At 41.2% G+C, this 23,075-nt stretch overlaps 1 protein-coding gene across 2 annotated transcripts in view; it reads right to left on the reverse strand.

Moving 5' to 3' along the window:
* The window catches only part of GLS2 (glutaminase 2), a 94,735-nt gene extending 71,920 nt beyond the window's left edge, over nucleotides 1-22,815 (reverse strand). For both annotated transcript variants that reach the window (XM_089680389.1, XM_089680381.1), the window contains exon 1: nucleotides 22,223-22,815. In XM_089680389.1, the coding sequence (XP_089536515.1) occupies nucleotides 22,223-22,354 (132 nt within the window). In that variant the 5' untranslated portion in view covers nucleotides 22,355-22,815. The remainder of the gene's footprint in view (nucleotides 1-22,222) is intronic.
* Nucleotides 22,816-23,075: the final 260 nt, after the last annotated feature.

Here is a 23,075-nt window from a genome sequence, read left to right on the forward strand (position 1 = left end):
ATCTGGGATTTACTCCTGCGTTTAGTCTCCTGCCAAAAGGGGAGATATGTGACGGGAGTGACTTTGGGTGGGGGGCCCATGGAACACAGCCCCCTTTGGAGAGGTGGGGAGACCCCTGTCTCAGCTCCCCATGTTCCTATTATGTGTAAGTCACCCTGTGCCTGTCAGGGGTACAGGGTGAAATGTTCTAATATTGGTGTGGGGGTTGTTCATTGTTCACGGTCACATGGTGCATCCCATTGTTCCATTGTGTGTCTTGCTTGGGAACAAACTATTATGGGATGTAAAGTTTCCGGCAGCCTTTCCCCCTGATAGGACGGCCTGCTGATGTCTTTCCTGTCTGGGTGTTTATTTCCCCGCCCTGCGTATATATCTTGTATCTATATTAAAATAAAGCAGTCTATTTCCTGTCTTTCATACAAGTCTGGTGCTGTCTCGTCTTGTATGGCCAGCAGTGGTGTCCGTGGATCTGTGTTCGGACAGGGAAGTGGGAGTCTAACGGAAATACCTAGTGCAGTCCGGGGTCCGGCTCCGTTACAACTAGGGATGACCACACTAAGCAAGCCAATCTCAAATATGAATAATGTGTTCCCAGCAGCCCTGCTGCATTTTGTGTTATTTTATGATTTGTTTTGCTGAGTACTGCACATAGGGAATGATACTATGACATTACCTGCCAGTTATTCTGTTGAGGAGGCTTCAGAGTTCTATGTCAGGGGTGGATACAGAGAGTCTTGTCTATTTTGTCAGCTGGGCAGCCCCACAGTGAACTTGTCATCAGTGGTTGACCAACTTTTATAAAGCAGGGCTGCAATGTTCTGGAAATATTATTTTCCTCCTCCCTCTTGGGTGAGGAAGTCCTTTTCTAGGAAGTGGGTGTCTTTTGTAGTTCTCTCCTGCTGGGGAGAAGAAGTCTTTTGCAAGGGAAAGGGTATTCCTGTGATGATGTACTTCTTATAAGCTAAGGCAATTCTAGGTGCAGGCACTAAAGTCCTATAAGATGCAAGATGGTTAAACATCCACTTAGTTGAGGCTCAAGTTCCCCTCTTGCCCAGGTGCTGATACAAGTGTCAGGTATGATGGATGCAGGATAGGGGTCATCTCACATGAATCCACCCAATGTAGCTTCCAAAGAACCCTCAGCTCTGATGCAAGCTGTAGGCTGTCTCTTTGGGAAAAATTATACAAATATCAAAATGCCTTGATGGGTGGATGTCAGTTTGGAAGAGTTTGTACTTCTTGACAGGTTGTATTTGCATGCAGACAGTCCAAGGTAATGCCTATGTATGATGCTGAGCCTCTATGGTTGAAAGAACTAAAATCCAGTGAATGAAAGTTATGGGCCAGGGACAGTAAAGCTGGGAAATGAACTAGATGATACTGGATATTCTTCATCCTGAAAATGAGGCGAGTTATATCTAGACCCATTCACATCATTGCAGTGCATTAGCCCACATGTGTTACCACACGTTAGTTTAACCGATGCACGCAGACAGTATGCAAATATGCGGCCTTTTGGCGGCTAGACCTTGATGCCAAGTGGCTGTATATTTGCATACAAAAAAGGCAACAAACATGTGCCGTGAGTGCGTGCCCTGCATGCTCCTGAAACATTTACCTCCGTCTCAAGGAAAGGTCCCAATCACTACTTGCAATTGGCACCTTTCCGATCATGTGACCGTGGTGTCACACGATCTGCCCCATCTCCCCGCATCACAAACTCATTAAAGGGCCAGGAGGTGCCGGCGTTACAGGGTTAAGGAAGTCCATTAATTTGAATGTGCTGTCTAATGAACCAAATTGCACTAAAAAAGGTGTGTGTGTACTATTTCTGGAAGCTTACTGTACCTTCTAATGTACAGTGTGAGAAGCTCACAGTGTGCGCTGAAATTAAAGTAAACAATTTCAGTACAGGAGGGTAGTCTGTACAACTGTTCAACACTGAAGGAAGGGCTGATATTTGGCTTTAAGTCTTCCCTTGCCATACTATTTACCCTAAATTAAACCTACCTATATACATTTCTTCTGTAGAATTTATCACTTAACCTGTCCCTAAAACTGGCTCCTTAAAGCAAAGCTGTCACTTAAAAAAAAAAATAGCTGCTAGGAGGAATAAAGCGCAGACACTTACAGGTGCTTCTAAATAATTATTGCTTCCTCTAAATCTTAATGCCAGACCATTTTGATCGAACAAACCTCTGATGCTTCTAGGTTGTGATACAATCTGCCTGCTCCTTTCTGCCTTCCTCCAAAGATTCCTATTGGTTAGTAAGAAAGCCCATCACCTGGTAGTGATGAACTAATATGAATGTATGAGGCAGTAGAGAGTGGGCAAGCTCCAACTCTAGCAGAATGTTTTGGAGGTTTCCTTGTTTGAATTCATGTATGGGTGGGGAAAAGGATATAAAAGCTACTGCACTTATGTAGAGGCCCACATTTAGGCTTATGTCTTACAGGGTTGCAAAACCACTTAATCTACGAGCCAAACACAAGCAGTGGGAGGTTTTTTTAGCACCAATACCACTGGATCTCTGAGCCAAAGATAAGGAGTGGTGGGTTCTCAGCATGAAAACTACCTGATGATTGAGACAAAAACAAGCAGTGCCAGGTTCCCAGCACCAACAAATCTGATTTCTGAGTAAAAAACAAGTAGTAGCAGGTTCTTAGCACCAATAAATCTGATTTCTGAGCCAAAAACAAGCAGTGGCAGGTTCATAGCACCAACAAATCTGATTTCTGAGCCAAAAACAAGCAGTGGCAGGTTCTCAGCACCAATAAATGTGATTTCTGAGCCAAAAACAAGCAGTGGCAGGTTCTCAGCACCAACAAATCTGATTTCTGAGCCAAACCAAGCAGTGGCAGGTTCTCAGAACCAATAAATCTGATTTCTGAGCCAAAAACAATCAGTGGCAGGTTTTTAGAACCAACAAATCTGATTTCTGAGTCAAAACCAATCAGTGGCAGGTTTTTAGCACCAATAAATCTGATTTCTGAACCAAAAACAAGCAGTGGCAGGTTCTCTGCACTAACAAATCTGATTTCTGAGCCAAAAACAAGCAATGGCAGGTTCTCAGCAACAGTATCCCATGATCCGCAAGCAAATACAAGTAGTGACTGTTTCTTAGCACTAAATTCAACTGATTTGTGGAATATAAGCTATTAATAATTTTTTTCAGTTTCTCAAGTTATCAAGTTATGACAGCTGCTAGAATTCAAATTAGTTAACCGCCTAACCACACAGCTACTGTAGAATATTGTGCTATCTATACTTGCTATGCTTTGGTATCGTATGCTCTGTTTGTGCATGACACCCCCCTCCCCCCAGGTGGGGAAAAATGGGCACACTGAACCTAGCCAATACATAGGTCAAATTCCGAAAGACTTTTCTTTCAAAAATTGTAACTAAGAATTTTCATAACATTAGTGGGCCGCAGCAGTAGCCGACTTTCATGTGGCCATCGAATTTGAGTGATCGGGCATGTTGGAAATTTTTTAAAAATGAGTGAATTTCTAATTGATGGGAGAGTCGAGCGAGAAACATAATAAAAAAAGAAATGAGCATGAGCTGTAACCTAGAAAGAAAAGAAGATTCTCAGCCACAAAAATTCTTTTCTGTAGCAACATGTGAAATTGAGGGCTTGATAGGCCAAATTTCAAAATCAATGGTGGCAACATTGGATTACAAAATGCACAAAACTTCAGATTTTCTAAAGAAAATTTGTTCAGAATTCGACCCATGTATAACCTGCCTAGGATTCTAATCTTTTAACTTTTTTCTACATGTACCTGGCTATATCAAAAGTCTGCTTTGCATAGCAGACCACTTCTTTAGGCATATTAATGCATAATGTTTAACAATACAGTGACAGTACTGTATGTCTGGAAGTCACATGTTGACTGAGGCAAGGTATTCATTCCTGAATTGTTTCTGTTAATGTTCAGTAGTGTCCCACTTCTGCGGCTTCGAATATTGACACAGTAATTTGTTCTTTCACCCATATGGTCCTAAAAGTTAATCATTAAACATAAATCTTTTGTGTCATTCATAATCAGTTCAGTTGGTTTTTGTATTTAAGCTTACATTTTCAGTCCAATGTTTTGTACCGCAGAAAAAAATCTGTTTGGGTTATTATAAAATCAATAGCGATTACTGTTTAAGCTTGTCACAAACCTGGGCAATTTAAACTGAGCATATAGGGAAAAAAATATAAACAGAAGTTATTGTCAGATAAAACTGCATGTCGAAATGATCAATAGATCCACAGTTAATAAGCAACTGAAGTTATACGTAAATCCTTGCCTGTTCTGTATCTTTCAAGCATGACACAACCTCCTGCCGCCTCTGGCCATCCCTGATTGTATTTTATGATGATAGATGATCACACTGACCAATACTTAGCCTTAGGAAGCAGGAAGAGTGCTGGACCAAACTCAACGTACACCCCAGAAGTTGGAATTAAATAGAACTTCAGCTGCCTAGATCTCCTAAGATGGTCATACACAGCTTAAACTTCAGCCAGTTCTAATGAATTAGCCAAAATCTGAGCCATAGACAGCCCTGCCAACACCACCCAACCAAACAAACTTCAATTGAGAAATTAGCTGTAGACACTTGTAGGCAGGTGCAGTCTACATTCTCCACTACATGTGGCGCTTGTCTGAAAAACAGCAATGCAGCTGGAGGAGGAAGTCACGTCAAGAAACTGGGTTTCTCTATGGATCCCTAGAGCGGCATTCCAATTGGCTACACTGGACCCAGGTGACCTTGATGGCCATCTTGGGTCAGGCAAAGTCTTTTTAAGCCCTTGCCACCAGGTTTTGGTGTGCATACTTTACCTGCCCAGGGTAGTGGCTTACCTCCTCTTCTGCAGTCCCCTGCTGGCAGTCTCCACTCCTCCTCTTCTCCGAGTCCCCGCTCAGAAAACTGTGTGTTGAGGGGGCACCTGTGCAGGCGTGCTCCCGAGCCAAGCTGCTTTGGTTCATAGACACACACAACGTGGCTTGGCCATGCCCCCTGCTCTCTCCTCACAGGATTTGACTGACAGCAGCAGGTGCCAATTGCTCCTTTGTAAAGAACTTGCAGCGCACTATTGGCTAATCTCCAGTGATATTAGAACAAACATACAAAGTCTGTAAGTCCCAAATAAAGTCTGTAACTGTATAGCTATAACCGCTTTAGGTGGCAGCCATGCCAGAGTGAGCCAACTCAATGTGCATGATAAGAAAGAAAAGAGGAGAAACGGCTTCAGTATTATAATGGTTTTTAATAAACCACCAATGTAAAAACTCACAAAAATGGGGTGGTAAAGTAGCCCATCATTAAGGTTAGCTGTAGAGTCGTCTTCCATGTCCTGCAGGGATCTGTCCTGCTGCCGTGGGTGGTGAGGAGGGTCCCAGAGCATTGTGGATGGTCAGGAGTCTTGGGAACTGTAGAACAAACCGGAACCGGAATTGACTGGAACCAGCGTGAACCACAAGCCGGGAGGACGTGACGTCACACCGTTTAATGCTGCACTTTTCTTTCCTATCATGCCAATTGCTCCTGCTGCTGTCAATGTAACCTGTGAATCAAGGAGGGGAGAGCAGAGCTGCTGCTGACAGGCACAGTGCTGGGTCGAAAGAAGACTGGCCATATGTGGATTGAATTTCACTCAATGTGTGTCCACTGTGGTTGAGCAGAAGTCGATCTACCGCCCTTTTGAACTGCGCTGTCAGTATATTTTCACTTCATCATTTAGGCATTAGGCTGATCTGTTTATTCTGATGGCGGGGATGTTTGGTGCGGGTGGCAGGCAGTGGAAGGTTTTTTTACCTTAATAGAGAGAATGCATTAGGGTAAAAAATCCTTTAGTGCTTAGAACCACTTTAAGGTATACATATACCCAACAACTGAAGAATTACTTTATCTTGTGATGTGTGCCTTTTGTTCTGTATAATATATCAACTGAATGCATTGTGGGTAATTTATTAAAGCTGGAGAGTGCGAAATCTGGTGCAGCTCTGCATAGAAACCAATCAGCTTTCAGATTTTATTGTCAAAGCTTAATTGAACAAGCTAAGATAGAAGTTGACTGGCTACCATGCACAGCTGTACCAGATTCTGTGTGCATCGGTTTTAGTAAATCTCCCCCACTGTATCATACTTGTTCGATCAATACAAAAAAAAAATGTTGATTCTGTCAGAATTCAAGCAACCTTACAAATTACTGTGGACTCTGTGGCATTATCTCAAGCAGTATGAAATAATCATTATGAACTACAGAGTGCCTTCTTCCTTTGTTATGGAGATGAGATGAGCAGAAAGTGTGTCCTAATATACGTTTTGTGACTCCATAGATAAAGTACAGTAAGTGAGCATTGTTAACCTAGGAAGCATGTTACTGGCAGGATCATTAGGTGAAAATAAAAGAAAAAAAAGAAAATCAAATGCAGATACCACATATAAGGATTGGTAAGCTGCAATATGATTAATTTTTGTGCATAGATTTTAAGCCAAAACTTGTCTTCTTTGCTGGTGATAGTTTTCTATTATGTTAGTAGCTCCAGGCTGCCTAAAAGGTCTACTGGTTCCATCCCATATATGGTCAGCATTTTATTTATTGAACGGTTTACAATTTTTTGCTAGTTGAAGATGTATTGTCTCTAATATCTATGTTTTCTCATATGATGATTTTATAGAAGGATATGGGAGGGTGGTCTGTCCCTCTCTGCCGCCAATATTATGAGATACACGTGACCACTCTTGATTGCTCACACCATCGAATGTTAGCTCATGCAATCCTACTTTGAACGCCAGTGCTCTGATAGACATCATCTGTTCAATTGTTGTTTTGTAAGTATGAAAATGGAGATTGTATGATTGTTATTGATGACCTTACATATGATTCGCTATTAACTTTAAATATGTTCATTAAGAGATCCCTTTGGTTTTCATGCCCCCTGAAGAAGATCTCACATTGAAATGATCAAAATGCATCGGGGCTTCTTGGGAACATGGTATTACTGTAATCCTATAAGGGATTCTATTTTTTGGAACCGTTATCACAGCCATTAGATTGATTTTAAGCTGTAACATATTTTTAATAGTAATTTTGTAGAATAAAGTTTATGAAAAAAATCTTTCATGAATATATGTGTGATGTCATGTTAGCTGCATTAAAGTCCCAAAAGGGGGTCATTCCTTTTTGTATTTCGGCTGCCTAAATGGTAGGAAAGATGCTAGAGCAGTGTAATCCCTTAGACCTAAATAGAGTCCAGGTTACAGACAGGTTAACAGAGCACAGAGTGACAAGAGACAACAAGCTGATAGCTAGTATAAGTACAGATAAACTTAGCACAAACACAGTTCAAACAATCACAGGAGTAATTCAGGGCATGAGCAGACTATCAGGCTGCTAAATCACAGGTTGATTGTTCGACAGTCTATTTAGGCACTCCTAAATGAGACAGGTGTGTACCACAGTGCTGCTGTGCTGAGTAATGACCAGCAAAAGCTTAGTACTGATTATTATATTATATATTAATAGATTATCCCAGTCACATTGTCATTCCATTCCAAACTTTGTGACCTCTTAGGCTTCTAAATCACTATCTAGGTACATCATAATCTTCTTCTCTATTTTACCATACCAGCATTAGACACATTAGAAACTGTTTCAAGCCCCAGATACGCCAGTTTCTGCTTTCCTTGCCAACCACATTTATCTCCTTTTTCACCCTTTAAAATAATCCACAGCCTCTTTACCATACAGGGCAAACCAGCTTCCTCTTTGCTTTTCAGGAAATTAACATCTACTTTTACTGACAGTCACACCACCCTTTACCTCACCCGTCTACACCAACAGCTTCCTCATCTCCTAGCCACACTGGCCTCTACTAAACCTTGCAGACACTCCTTCCCCTCTACTCTGAAATCTGTTCTTTCTGCTTGTGTGTGCAGCACTAATTTTTGCTACATGCGGCCAAACAAGTCCCCTTTTCTACATGTTTATCAGAGTCTACAGACATATGGAGTTTGAATGCATATAGCGCCAAATGTCCTTTACAAAAGTAGAGCTGGTTGCTAGTTACCAAGATTTAAACATTGTGTTAAGCGTAAGTGTTACCAGTTATTATTTCAGGAATTCAACAACTTTGTAAAAAGTGAAGTCACACTATAAGTCAAGTCCAACAAGGTGCCTGCCAACTCCTGGCCTTATCGCCATTATTAATATCTGACAGGTTCATTGTGCTCCAGCAGCATAACTTCCGGGCTTCCGATATTGGACTCAGCTGGTCGCAGCCCCTTCAAGTGTAGAGTCGGTGCAGCTACTTTGCCCACCCTTCCCCTCTTCCTGCCCATTCACAGGAGCTTTTGCAGTGTGTGGACTCATTCACAAAATACAAAGCCTTCTGTGAATGGGCAGCAGAGTGTAGGGGTGGGTATAGCTGCTCTCTGTGCTTCTCTCCTCTCTAACAGACTCAAGTGTGGAGTGTATCCTGCAGCACAGCCATCAACCTGTCAGATATAAATAATAGAGATAAACCCAGAATGTGGCAGACAGCTATTAAGACTTAACTTATGATGTGCCTACACTATTTACAAAGCTGCTGAATTTCTGGAATTCAGCTTTAAAATAGAACTAAAGGCAAAACTTTTTTTTTCATTTTGGATAGAGTAAGGCATGATTATAACCCCTGTCAGTTTTATTTTTGCCATTGGTGTCCCATTAGGGAGATTTCCCTTCATTTCCTGTCCCATAGCCAAAACAAGAATGAGAGGAAATCCCTCCAAAGTTAAGGATTCCCTAACTGTCACCAGGGTCATCAGAATTTGTGTCCCCATTAGAAAACTTCCCTTCTATTATTGTTCTGGGGATAACCCAAAATATGAAATTTTCTTATACTTTCACTTTTGATGATAATGGTAAACATGACAAATAGAGAGGGTGAATCTCCATAGGGGGCCTCAGACAACATTAATAATCTGACCGGTGTTCTAATCCCTCTTCACTATATCCTAAACTAAAAATAAGTTTTACCTTTAGTTATACTTTAAAACAATGGTCTCCAAACTGCGGTCCAGGGGCCGGATGTGGCCCTTTTCTTACTTTTATCTGGCCCTTGGGCCATTCCACCAAATGACACTAATCATGGGCCACCATGCCCCCCTTCTGACACCATCAATGGGGCACTATTCCTCCCATTGATACCAACAATGGAGTACTGTTCCTCCCATTAAAAGCATCGATCAGGCACTGATGCCAGGTCATTTACTACTCCCACTGTCCACAGTCTGGCCCCCCTAAAGCCTGAAGGACAGAAAACTGCACAGTTTGGAGACCCCTGCTTTAAAACCTACCTCTACCTTTCTGACCGTGTTTCATGTTACACCCATATTTAGGAGTCTTCTCCTCACTGGCTCCTGTCAGATTTGAATTTGGCATGGTTGTGTGCATGTAGCCATGCACAGCTGTGCAGAACCACCCACAGAGAGTTGTGAATATAAAAACTACAACCCATAAACAAATGTACTTTAGGGCATTCCACACAGCTAAAGTCCATAGGTGGGTGCTGGGGTGAACTGGTGGATAGTACTTTCTGCAAACAAAGTCCATAAGTAAAGTGATTCCTCAGGCAGGTAAGTCCCATCTCCCACCTGGACAGAAGATCTGTAGTTCTCAATAGAGCACAGGTGCGGTGATGTCCATTGATACTTTCTCTAGCTCCACAGCAGAAGGGCTATATCTTGGTACAGGCCTGAGCTAAAAAAAGGGTGTACAGTAGCCAGGTTATTGCACCTGTGATCCATTAATCGTAGTTGCAATGCTTAGCAGGCTCAAATGCAAAAAAATAATTAATGCATATTTTTGGTTTTTGCAATATGGATGTGTTAATTTGTTTTGCAAAAGGATAAATGGCAAACCGCTGCTAATATTTCATGATGAATGATTATGGATATAATTTTGTTGCATGATAGTGCATCTTCGGGGTGACTTTAGAGTTTATGAAGTGTATATGAAGTGGGATAAAAGGAAAATCCTTTTTGGACAAGTGCAGTGGATGCACGTTTGGGAGATCCAGGGAGGGAAGCAGGTGGATATCCTTTTATCTTTCAGGAAGGGGATATAGTATTTTATCAGAGATTCCACTCTCCATACGTATGAGATATTATAGTTGGGTTTTTAAAGGACAGATCTGTCATTTTTATGGTGCAGGGTTTATACTTTGTATAGTTTTGATAATTTGATATACATATGTGTGAAACATCTGGTAAGTAATACATATTTAATTAATGATTTCTGTGAGTGCAATTAATAATTTTTTGTTTCCATCTGATCTATTTTTGTCCAGTACGCTGCTTATCATGCATGAAGTTGAATAGATATAGTCTTACAATTCCTATTAAGCAAAACGGCAATGAGGACGTTTTTACTACTGTACTAAAATTAACCAACTGCCTTACACACTATCCTTTAATATATACATGCTCTGAAAAATATGTAAACAGTTTTACTGGTTCTGGTTTTTCTTGTCTTAAAAACAAGAATTCTTTTCCAGTCTTCCTGCTTAACCCTACATTCTTTGACATCCAAGAAATATTTTGTATGGCATTAAGACAAACATACAATATGACAAATGTAGATTTGTAATGCCTCCATTTTTAACTTAAATGAGTTGTCAAATTTGTTCAACAATATTTCCAAATTATGTTCTCAGGGTATATTGATTCTCTAAAGGGGGAGGTGAAAAAAGACGATGATTAAATGGTCCATAGCCCTAAAGTCAAGGCACACACCAGACACATATTGCAAATCACAAATGTGAATAAAAGAGGGATGGGAGGATTAGCCTAGTATTCAAATGCCAATGTATTGAGCCTTGAATATAGGGTACACAGAAGTAGAAAAAAAAAAGGTGCACCCCTCAGAATTATAGGGGGTGCTCCCACCATATAATGAAAATTTAAGATATACCATTGTTGATAGTGAATCAACTAAAAAAACCTTCATTAAGCCTGAGCAACATTTTAAATGGGTATATGTAAGAAATGAAGTACACTAGCTAAGATATAAATCTGATGTGTTGGATAACGAAACTGGAATAGATCATACACATATGAAGATTGTGCATTGTGCGTGAATCTGACAGTGTCCCGCAGAACAGCTTTGAGCAAACTTGTATTTTTTATTTTCAATATCTGTTTCCATCCTAAGAAAATCAAACAATTGTATACTAGACAAATGCACATGTATTGTAATTAGAGGTATTATTACAATACCACTTGGGACCATCAGACATGTATGTTGTGAATTAATAATAGACAGGAAAGATTGTGAGCAGTAATTTCTATGACATCTCTGTCTCATATTTGGTGAGCAGCCTTTTCACCCCAGAGGAAACCCTTGAAATAATTTTTTGGTCTTGGGTAATCAAAGCAGCTCATTGGGGGTCAGTGGAAGAAATGCACCTTACATTGCACTGGTGGCTAGTGAAAAGAAAGTTCCTCGTACAGTTGTCCTCAGAATGCCACCCTTACAGACAGAAAAAAGATCATTGGTGTCATGCAGCTGGCTCTGCCAAGCGGCACTGGCTCTGGGATTATACAGTACACGCACCAACAAATGGGAGGTAAAGTGGCAACAGCTCAAAGAAGACCTAGAAACCTTTGGAGGAACACCAGGGTTCCACAGAATCCTGGCTGAGAATGGCTGGTCTATCTTCTATGGCTTGTCCTTTAGGAAATTCAGACGAATGCAATTTCTGCACACACTATGGAGCCAAGAGTCTCATTAAAAGAAGCACATTGTCAGAACACTGGCACTAGTGGAACACTTATTTTTTTATGGCACTAGAGGAACACTTACAGTATTTGTATATGTAAACAGGACAAACAAAGAGATCACAGACAGTTCAAGAAGACATGGGACCACTGAATGGGCAGTCTGCCACAGTCACAAATTAGTAACAACTGGTTACCCAGAATTTTTTTACAGCCCAGAATCTCTTTTATATGTATGAATAAAACCAGTAATTGTGCAGGTTCTATTGAGGTACAATTACTATGAAATGCTACATATGGATGTGCAAGTGACTAATTAACATATATTGTAGATTTGAAGCATTTATGAAAGGTTATTTATATTAACTGTATTTAGGCTAAATAGTATCAGTATTTTAGTTAAAGTGATTGTAAATGCTACATTTTTATCAAAAAATAACAAGCAGGTTTATACTTACCTGCTCTGTGCAATATTGCACAGAGCAGCCCTGAACCTCCATTTGTCAGGTCCTTCGCCGCTGCTTCTGGCTCCTTCTCTCTGGCGACTGCACTCCATAGAAATCTGCTTCCTATGGGGGCACTCATGCAGGCTTGCTCCAAAGCCCCGCTGCCTGTGTCTATAGATACAGAGAGCGGGGCTCAGCTTTGCCTCCCTTCTTCCTCGTCATTGGCTTTGAATGACAGCAGCAGGAGTTGATGGCTCCTGCTGCCTCAGTAAAGCCTGTGAGACCAGGAAGTGAGGGTAAAAGGGCACTGCAGGTGAGCACAGCACTGGATTGAATGAGGACTAAGTATAGGGAAGGGAATGGGGAGTAGTACTACTACCTAATCATATTTTACCTTAATGCAAGGTATCTATTTAACCACTTTCCCGCCACCCTATAGCAGAAATACTTCTACAGGGCGGTAGGGGTGCGCAAAATCACTTATATATATGTGATTTTGAATTTCTGGGTATTTTGCTATTCGCGGCCTTGGCTGTCAATCACCAAGTCCCGGCCAGTGATTACTTGCTAGCACCTGGTGATCGCCGAGTATTACCGATGGGGAGAAGAGAACTGTATGTCAACAATAAAATTCTCTCCCCTGTCTCCCCTCCAGCACATTGCTTTGTATAGTTCTGCATAGCAGAGCCATACAAAGCAGTGTGCTTACAGTTGTAAGCACAGACACAGCTTACTGTGAAACAGCACACAGTTAACCCTTTGATCGCCCCACACGTTAACCCTTTCCTGCTCAGTGCCATTGGTACAGTGTCAGCACTGATCGCTGTACTGGTGTCCCTAGGGATGTCAGTGACACCAAGTCAGTTCCCCCAGTGTCAGAATGCCTGCTGTAGTCCCGCTACAACTCGCTGATCGCTGCCATTACTAGTAAAAAAAACGAATTCCAGTATATATACCGCCATTTTTAAATGCTATAACTTTCACGCGAACCAATTAATTTACACGTATTGGGATTTTTTTTTTTAGCAAAGACATAGCAGAATACATTTTAGCCTAATTTATGACGAAGTTTGATTTTTAATAATTTTTTTATTGAATATGTTTTATAGCAAAAAGTCAAAAATATTGTTTGTTTGTTTTTTTTTCAAAATAGTTGGTATTTTTTTGGTTATAGCGCAATAAATAAAATATGCAGAGGTGATCAAATACCACCAAAAAAAGCTCTATTTGTGGGAAAAACGAACATATATTTCATTTGGGTGTTGCATGACTGCGCAATTGTCAGTTAAAGTAATGCAGCGCCGTATTGCAAAAAGTGGCCTGGTCAGGAAGGGGGGTAAATCCTCTGAGAGAAAGTGGATAAGGTAGCAATGCAGTTATCTATCAGAGTAAACCCTTAAATATACTGTTTCTGTTATCATTATTATCAGTTCTTTAACAACACTTGTTCATATTTTTTTATGCATTTTATTGAACAGAAACCAAAAAAATATACATATACATTCGACAGTAAAGCATCAGTTATTTCCTGTCTCTTGCTTGTATGAAGATGGAGATCCATTAATTGCATGTCACCTCTAGGCACTGTTGTATTAGCCCATAAATGTGTGAATTATTTTATAAATATGGCTGCATGACGTGCACAAGAGTAATAAACAAGTCAGATTTTGTCCCTGTTTTCTATGTCCTTACTTTTTAACCATGATTAATAAGGGACTGAAATATTTGTGGACTATTACAGTGGGTCCTAAAAGTGGCATTAATATTAAATTGTCTTGCAGACAGCTGACAGACCAGGAATTTGATGTGTTTTAGTGCTTGCTGCAAGAATGGCTCATCACCTCATACCGGGCCTGATGTACTAAAGCAAATGAACAAGAGCAGGGACAAACTGCTACAGTACTCTTGTATCATAAGCCCACAAGCGTTTACAGCTGTGTGTGTGCACAGCGGTCCAAGAACTGTCCAGCTGATCACACACTGATGTGTCCACTCCTAGTTTGTTGTGTGCATTGAACCAGGGGTGTATTTACCACAAGGCAAACAAGGCATTTGCATAGGGTGGCATTTTTCAGGGGGGCAGAGCTTTCCCCCGAAAGAAGGGATGGAAGAAGGGACACACATAGTACGGGGACCAGGTGGGATCTGAGAGAGGTTGCAGGCTGCTTGATGGTGTATGCAGGGCCTGGAGGGCTGGGGTGTTGTTGGTTCATGTCAGGCTCTCTTCGTAGGGGAGGGAGGTGTTGGTCGGTGTCAGGGTTCTCTCCGTGGGGGGCCAATTTTTGTGCTGCCTAGGGCAGTATGAAACCTAAATACACTGCTGCATTGAACATTCAAGTAAATCTATTTTAGTGATTTCTGTTCCAATAATGTGTACTAAAGCATACAGTATATCAACATTTGACTGGAAAATTAAAAAATAAAAAAAAATGTGACTGACCTGCCAAGCATGCACTAAGTAAAACAGTGAGTCTAAAAAACACATGCAAAGTGCTATCATAGCAAAAACTGCAGCATATGTATGGGTGTTTATCACCGGAATCTTCATGCCAAGCACCAGAGTATAGAATTTCACACGCTGGCTGGTGTAATAACTTCTGCATTTAGAGAACTATTTCACCTTGTCAGATGGATAGTATCTATGAGTGGTCATTGCTGTTTAATGCACAGCAGAAGTTACAAAACGAGAAAAAAAAGTATGATGTATTTGGAATTTGTACATCACCACCATACAGTAATAGGTTAAAGCATTACTATAATAATATATAGTCCCTTCACTTTCAAATGTAATACAATCTTTTTTTTTTCTTACCAGATGATTGATCAGCATACCTTAGTTTTAACATGACTGTTGTTTTTGCTAAGGGGCAGCCCGCACTATCCTGCAGTTTGTTTTACTAAGATGTAGTAAATTGAATCATAATCTTTGGGTTGATAGCAAAGTATTAAATAATCACTGTACTCATAACTGATATCTTAGTTTTGGTGGATGCTGAAGAGGTTGTGTTAATCCCTCAGCAGTTTGTATTTTTAACACATTAAGCACAATAAAATAACAATTCCTCAGTAAACTGCATTTTACAATTTTCAGTGCTGCTGGCTCCTGTTTTCTCAGTGCTGCTTCCCCTACCTTCCAGCCTGCACAAGAAGGAGTTAACAGTGGACAGTGCAGTCTCCAGTCAGTCTTTTAGCTTGGAGAAGATGGGAGGGAGGAACAGGGGAGTGCCTGGCCATCCTAGACTAGAGGCTGTGTGTTTCTATTGATGCACACAGTATAGGGAGACACAATTCTTTGTAAAGGTGACTCCATAGGATGATGCAAGAGAAAATAGCCACTCTGAAACAGGACACCTGGGGCAGTGATCATGACACCAACTTAAACAAGAACGTAGGCAAGGATTAAAATGTAAAGAACTGTATACTCAGTAAATGACTAAATCGGCTGCAGAAAGTGCTTAAAAACTGAGGGTTTAGATTTCATTTTAAATTAAAGTGATATTAAATGTTATTTTTTTTTGTAAAATAACAAACATGTCTATACTTACCTGCTGTGTGCAGTGGTTTCGCACAGAGCAGCCTGGATCCTCCTCTTCTTGGGTCCCCCGCAGGCTTTCCTGGCTGCTCCTTTCTGTTGGGTGCCCCCACAGCAAGCAGCTCGCTATGGGGGCACCTGCTGCTCCATGTGTCCATTCACACACAAAGCCATGGCTTGGCCCTGACTCCTCTCTCTCCTCATTGGCTGACTGGCTGTGATTGACAGCAACGGGGGCAAATGGCTCCCGCTTGCTGTCTCAGCCAATGGCTCCCGCTTGCTGTCTCAGCCAATGAGGAGGCAGAGACCGGAGACAGCCGAAGGCTGTCGTGCACATCTCTGGATCTCGATGGGGCTCAGGTAAGTATTGAGGGGGCTGGGGGCACTGCTGCACACAGGTTTTTTACCTTCATGCATAAGATGCATGAAGGTAAAAAAACATTGAGCCTTTACAACCGCTTTAAGTAACTATTTCTTATATCTCTCCGAGACTTGATAATATATCTGCTCTTGATTTTCTGTCCCTGCTCTTGTCTACACACCATTATGATGAAGCCATACTCTCATTCTTGGTATGGTAAATGTAACGGGGGGGGGGGAGCTGGTGCATGCACACAGTGGACTGCAATACCCAAAAGTTCAAGCTGGCCAGGAAAAGAATCTGCTACTATGGAGGACATTAGTAGCCAGGAGCTGATCCAGACAACTAGGCAACAACTACAAGTAAAATAAGCTAAGCTAACCCCCTATGACTACGTGCCCTCGCACGAAACGCGTCAGGAAGCGGCTACAGCGGTGTGACGTCACGCCGACCGGCGCCACGAGGGCCCGGTGTCCATTTGCATATGTATGGGTCAGTATTTTTCTTGCTCCTACCTGTACCTTTTTTGGAATAAACACTCTTTGCCATAAGGATATCACACTATCTGGCCTCCTTTTGTTCTTTGAGCTCCGGTGGGAGCCATTTACATCTGCAGAGTGGCTATTTCCAAACGTGGCAGCACTATCAAGCAGTGAGGGGCATTTGACCAGATCTGACCAGACCCACATAAGGATCCTTGATGTCCTGAGATTATCTACTTTAAATGCGCATTGAGATTGCGTATCTGGTGAGTGCGCAATCTTTATACATCCATCACCTCATCCACGGATCCAGCCATTGGATTTTTGAAGATCATTTGGGATCTTTTCTGCTCACGCTATAGACTGTATTTGGTCTAGTGCCCAATCACCTATAGTCACCATTAGGTGACACTTTTACTTGCACCTTGATATTGTTTTATTATATTGCTCTATTGTATTTTTTACGTAAAGATGTCCTAAACATAACATTTTAGCGCTGCACCTTGCTTTATTTTGATTACTTTGGAAGTAAAATATTACTTATATGGGAGCTGAACCTTTAAAAAACAGCTGCTGTCCAAGAGCAAATTAGGAAAAATACACACTTTTGTTCAAACAGAAAATTGATAATAACGGTTTACAGCTTTAACAAGCATGCTTGCTTTGCATTGCATCAGAAAGGATATCCACAAATTTGTCAAAGTGTATCACGAGAAACATAACTTTGCCCAGTATATGCACCTTGATTGATGATCATGTAAATAAAAAAATCTAAATACAGTATAATATAACCTTCAATACATCTCTAGAGGTTTTCGTTGCATACTTTCAAACAGTATGGAAGATCACATCTTTGCGAATATTCACCACCTTTAATACAATCATTTTACTTGATCTTTTAAAACAGAGACTTCTGCTGACCTTTCCTAAGCTGGCCAGAGATTTGGTAGGTTTTTTTTTCGTTCAACAGTCGAGCTGACATAAAAAAAAAAAAAATTAAAAGGCTTCCCAACTAGCGTTTATCATTGGTCCTGACTACATTTAACGAGATTGCATAATTTAGTTACCTCCACTGGTTTCAAACCACTTTCATCACTGCAAGAACAGAATAAATTGGCAAGTTCTCAGGTGTTTCGATACCTCCAGGTTAGGCATTTTTACGGCGCAAAAATACAGTCACAAATAGTCCTCGATTGAATGACCATGTTTGAAAATCTATGCACAGCAGACCTGCATGCAAATGGGGTGATCTCTAAGCTGTATAAGGGCCTGCTAACTAGCCCTAACCCCCCCCCCCCCGGCTTATGTTAGTTGATGAACAGCTGATCTGAACTTGGCACTTGAGACAGATAATTGGAATAACATTTAGCAAGCCACCCATAAATCATTAGTGTCAAAGTATTATCCAAATGGTACCTTGTTCTAATAAGAATAGCTAAGTTTGTTCCGAATTATCATCCAGCATGTTTCTGTGGCTGTGGGGAACCAGGTACCTACCTTCATAATTGGTAGACTTGCCCTTTGCTGCAGTCCTTTTGGTCTGAAATGTTTCAAATCTTTTCCAAGTTATTTATTATTACTATCCAAATGGACCCTTGGGCTGCCCTGTTGAATAGTAGCCCACCGCCCAATTTAAATTCCTGCTCTAAATCACTAGAGCTGCTAAGCCAACAATTACCAGATCCTAGAAAACAGCTGCACTCTGCACCTAGGCATAGGATTACCCAACTGATGTTACATGCAAAGATTGAGGCTACCTTGCAGGACAGCATTCGTAGGTACGAAAAAATTTGGCAGCCATGGGTGTACGAGTTCCTGCCCCAGACTTTGATGAATCCCTCTAGGAGCCTTAGGGCTTGGAATCAGTCTGCTCAGCACCTGATCTGGTTGAAGCTGCTATCTGGATGACCCCTAGGAACTTCCTTACCCTTTTTCTTCTTAATTTTTTTGTGCTCTTTTGTTTCCCCCTTTGGTTTCTCATTCTATTTCCTACCCCAGGCCTAGGCTGGGGGAGCATTTCTTTTTACCTCCTTGATTCATTTGACTTTTCACACCTAATATATGCAAATTTGTTTGACTTTCCCTTATTGTAAAACTCACATTTTTTTGACTTTCCCTTGTTGTAAAACTCAAGGAACACCTATTTTGGCATTTGTGCAAAAGGTTATTGAATTGTAGCCTGTTTTGCTTGGTGTTTACTATTCACTGACCCTCCCTGCATGGGGGTTATGAATATTTCATTATAACTTTATATGCTCCCAGAATATCTGTATGTAAATCCTTCAATAAAACTTTTGAACAATAAAAAAAAAAAATTGTCCCCATCAGGACTTTGAATTCTGACAGTGGGACTGTCAGAATGCTTGATCAGTGGCTGCAGCTGATTGGCTTGACTTCTGTCGAGCAGGGATGGGCATACACCAACTGAAATATGGCCGGTCCCTGTCGTCTGAATTTGATCCGTCTATGGACAGCTTTACATGACCATTCAGAATATAGAGGTGCATTCCTGAACTTAAATCCTTAGTCAAAACTTTTTTTTTGTTTGTTTTTGAAACAGTGAGTAAGAGACAGAACTGATGTCTAATTTATTATAATGCCTGTGTCTTCACATGAGAGACAGTAGGAACACAGGTCCCAGTAAAAATAGTACAAGAAATGGAAGGCTGTGGATGTCACTTGGACAGGAAGATGCACAGAAAAATAAAAAAACAGACAGAAATTCCTACCCCTCTACGCTAAAGCTGGCAACTAACTTAGGCTTCGTGTACACAAGCCTACCCTGACCGCCAGCAACCGTGTTTTTGCTGTGTTTTGCGTTTTTCCGCGGTCGGTGGTCAAAACGTTCCTATCCTGAACGCAATTCTTACACGTTCAGGAGAGGAGGTTTAACCTCACCTAAACACGCCAGCTCCTAAACTCTGCTAAAAGCCTGTGTGAACATGGACATATAGGCTTTTATGGAGTTGAGTTTAGGAGCTTTGGCAAAAAAATGCTTTAGGAGCTGCTCGTGTACATGAAGCCTAAAGCTGGCAATACACAGTTAGATTTTTGTTTTGTTTTTTTGTTCAGCCATCCAAGTTCCAAGCATCCACGTTTTATTGCCAAAGCCTGATTGAACAATCTAAAGTTGTTGAAGCTCATTGTCTACCAGGCACAGATGCACAAAGATTCTGAGTCCACCAGTTGTGGTATATCTACCCCATTGTATTCTGACAGCTGCACCCACTGTCAGAAAAATACTGATCAGCTAGCAGCAGCCACTGATTCAGAACACTTTTCCAACATGTCTCAAAAGAAGTTGATCAGACGATCTACATGTGTCAAGTGGGGACTGCCACACACTGCTGAACCAGCCTGAATTTTGATCAGTGTATGGCCAACTTAAATATGTATTTGTTGCTGCCTCTGTCCTCATCAGAGACATTTGCTGTCGCTTCCTGTCCACACTGTCATGTAAAGGTAAAGTTCCCCAGCAGGAAAAAAAAAAGGCAATAAAAAAGCTACTCCCCCTCTGTACAAATATAATTTAAATTTTTTTTGTATTTGAAATTTTATGAGACAACCTATGTCTGATATGATGTCCTTCCTATTAGCCCAACGCAAGCATGTATGTTATAATGTAAACTTAAAGTATAACTAAAGCCAATACTTTTTTTCCCTCTCACTTTGATACTTGATGATGTTGGTCTCCAAAACAATTAGAGAGGGGTAATCCCCCTAACAAAGACACAGACAGCAATAGGAATCTGACTGATGTTCTAATACCTCTCCACTCCATCCAACTCATAAAAAAATCTGCTGAAAAAAAGTTTTGGTTTTAACCATACAATAAACACATTCCAGGCCACAGAACATCGAACTTTGCATCTTATCCTCTGTGCACAAGTCTATTCTGTTAGTGAAGAAAAGAAACAGGGCAAGGAGTCTCTCTGTGACTGCGTTAACAAAAAGGTCTGTTCTGTGAATGATAAGGAAAGCTGAGCCTCCATATACCATATGTAGCCAGATATGGCCTTCACAAAGTATATGCTAACTCTATTTCACGTCAAAGATGACACAACTTATGTACACAACAGTCCAGGAGCACCCATGCAGTGGCGATTGCATTGGATAGAGCAGGGGTCTCCAAACTTTCTAAACAAAGGGCCAGTTTACTGGCTTTCAGACTTTAGGGGGGCAGGACTATGGCCGTTGGGAGTAGAAATTGTCCTGTGTCATTTGGAGTAAACAATGCATCTTTGGCATTAGGGGGAGGAATAGTACCCTATTCTTGGTGTAAGTTGGAGAAATAGTGCCCCATCGTTGGTGTCAGTGGGAAGAACAGTGCCCCGTTGTTGGTGTCAGTGTGAGGAATAGTGCCCCATGGTTTGTTTCAGTGAGAGGAATAGTGACTGTTGCTGATGTCAGTAGCAGGAATTATGCGCACTTGTTGGTGTTAGTGGGAGGAATAGTGGCTTGTATCAGTAGGAGGAAAAAGTGCCCCAAGGGCCAGATAAGTGCAAGCAAAGGGCTGCATCCGGACCCTGGGCCGTAGTTTGGAGACCACTGTGATAGAACAAAGTGAGAGACAGTTAACAGTAAGCAGGGGCTAATAATGCAACAGGAAGGCTGAACTTAATTGTCATAACTGTCACAAGAAACTAAAAAGAGAATACATGCATTTAGGGCATAACACTTTTATGGACACTTCTATGTTGTGATACAAGCATGATAATGCTAGATGCAGGATTCTGGATTTCAGCTGATGCAAATACCTGCTAGATTACTAACTAGGTACCATGTATTCAGATGTCATCTACCCAATTCTACACAATTCTTTTTATTAATATGCATTCACTACAGGTACTTGTATAGCACTGACAGTTTACGCAGCACTTTACACACTCATTCATATTAGTCCTGGCCATCAAGGAGATTACAATCTAAGGACCTATTTCACATGCATACATATACTGTACATACTGGGGCCAATTAACGTACCAGCATGTCTTTGAAATGTGGAGGAGACAAGAAGACCTGGGGGAAACTCAATGACAGGAGAACATGCAAGCTTCATGAAGATAATGTTGAGATTGAGATTCAAACTCGGGATCCTTGTACTGCATGACAGAAGTGCTAACCACTAAGTCACTGTGCTTGAAAGGAAAAGTTGATTGTTAACAAAACAAAATAAAAACTAAGATAAGGGACAACAAAATAAATATTATACAATTATTATGTGATGTTTTGAGCTGGACATTTGCAGCTCTAGGGAAGAACTGTGGCTTCATGGCAATTGTGAGTCAAGGAAAGCATCATATTATTAGATCCATCTATCCACAAAATAGGTAAATAGCGGTTCAGCGATTGTACCAGTTGTGAAATAACTGTCTTATTGTTTATTTTATGTGATCATTATTATTATTATACAGGATTTATATAGCGCCAACAGTTTGCTCAGTGCTTTACAAAATAAAGGGAGACAATACAGCAACAATACAGTTCAATACAAGAGGGTTAGGGGAGCTTATATGATAATTGATCGGGCCCTTGACCCTTCATTGCCCTATATTGACGCCTCATCTGTTTATTCATTAACAGGCTGTTCATGGCCAAAGAAAACAATCCTAACACTAATCCATATAAGTGAAAACTTACATTTCTTTGTTGTATGGCACAGTTCCTCCTTGTATGCCTGGTCTGTGTTCCCCAAAGGGACGACAAAGGTTGTGCACAGACCCGGAGGTGAAGATCCGTGAGAGTAATCTCAAGTCTCCCCCTCTTCTGCATCTCAGAAAGAACATTGCTGCCTCAAGGGTCCACGGAGGTGACTTTAGGGTCCAATGATGAACGATGAACAGCAAAGTCCAGTAAGTGACTTAAACATAAGCTATGGCAAGAAGAGCCGAATTGACTGATGTTCTGTAGCAGCACTCCGAAAAAGTTGATAGCGAGTAATATTAAGTATTTGGCGATCACACTACAAGAGATCCTAATGCCTGATGTGCAGACTTGCAAATATAGAGCTCTTAGCAACTAATGGAGCAGAGAAAACTATAACTTTCAAATCAGCAGAAGGTTAATTGATTTGTCATTCACATGAAGAAGTCTACAAAGCAGGAGTGAAATCACAAGACAAGAATCCTTTTCAGTAGCTATTGCAGCGCTGGTGACACATGTCATCACTTGTGGATGCGTGACAGCACCCAAGAGAGTTCAGGCCCTTTAAGGAACCTCCGGCTGCTACACTATAGCTATTTCCAGATAAGAGACAAGCCTCCTGTAAAGGCCTCTCTAGTACCCAATCAGGCAGGAATGGAGGTGTGACTAAAGTAACAGAAGCTCAACCAAGGGCAGGTGGGAGGACGTGGAAACTGTCTCTTTTTTCTGAACATCACACACCCCCATGATCAGTTTCATCATCCGCATACCCAGCCTCAGACACCTGCTTACTCAGAGCGCTCTTATCCTCTGCACACACACACCAGTACTACTGTACAGCCATTCCACA

The sequence above is a fragment of the Staurois parvus genome, unplaced genomic scaffold (assembly GCF_062004578.1).
Source record: "Staurois parvus isolate SC_StPar_1 unplaced genomic scaffold, SC_StPar_1.0 ptg000017l, whole genome shotgun sequence".
NCBI lineage: Eukaryota > Metazoa > Chordata > Amphibia > Anura > Ranidae > Staurois > Staurois parvus.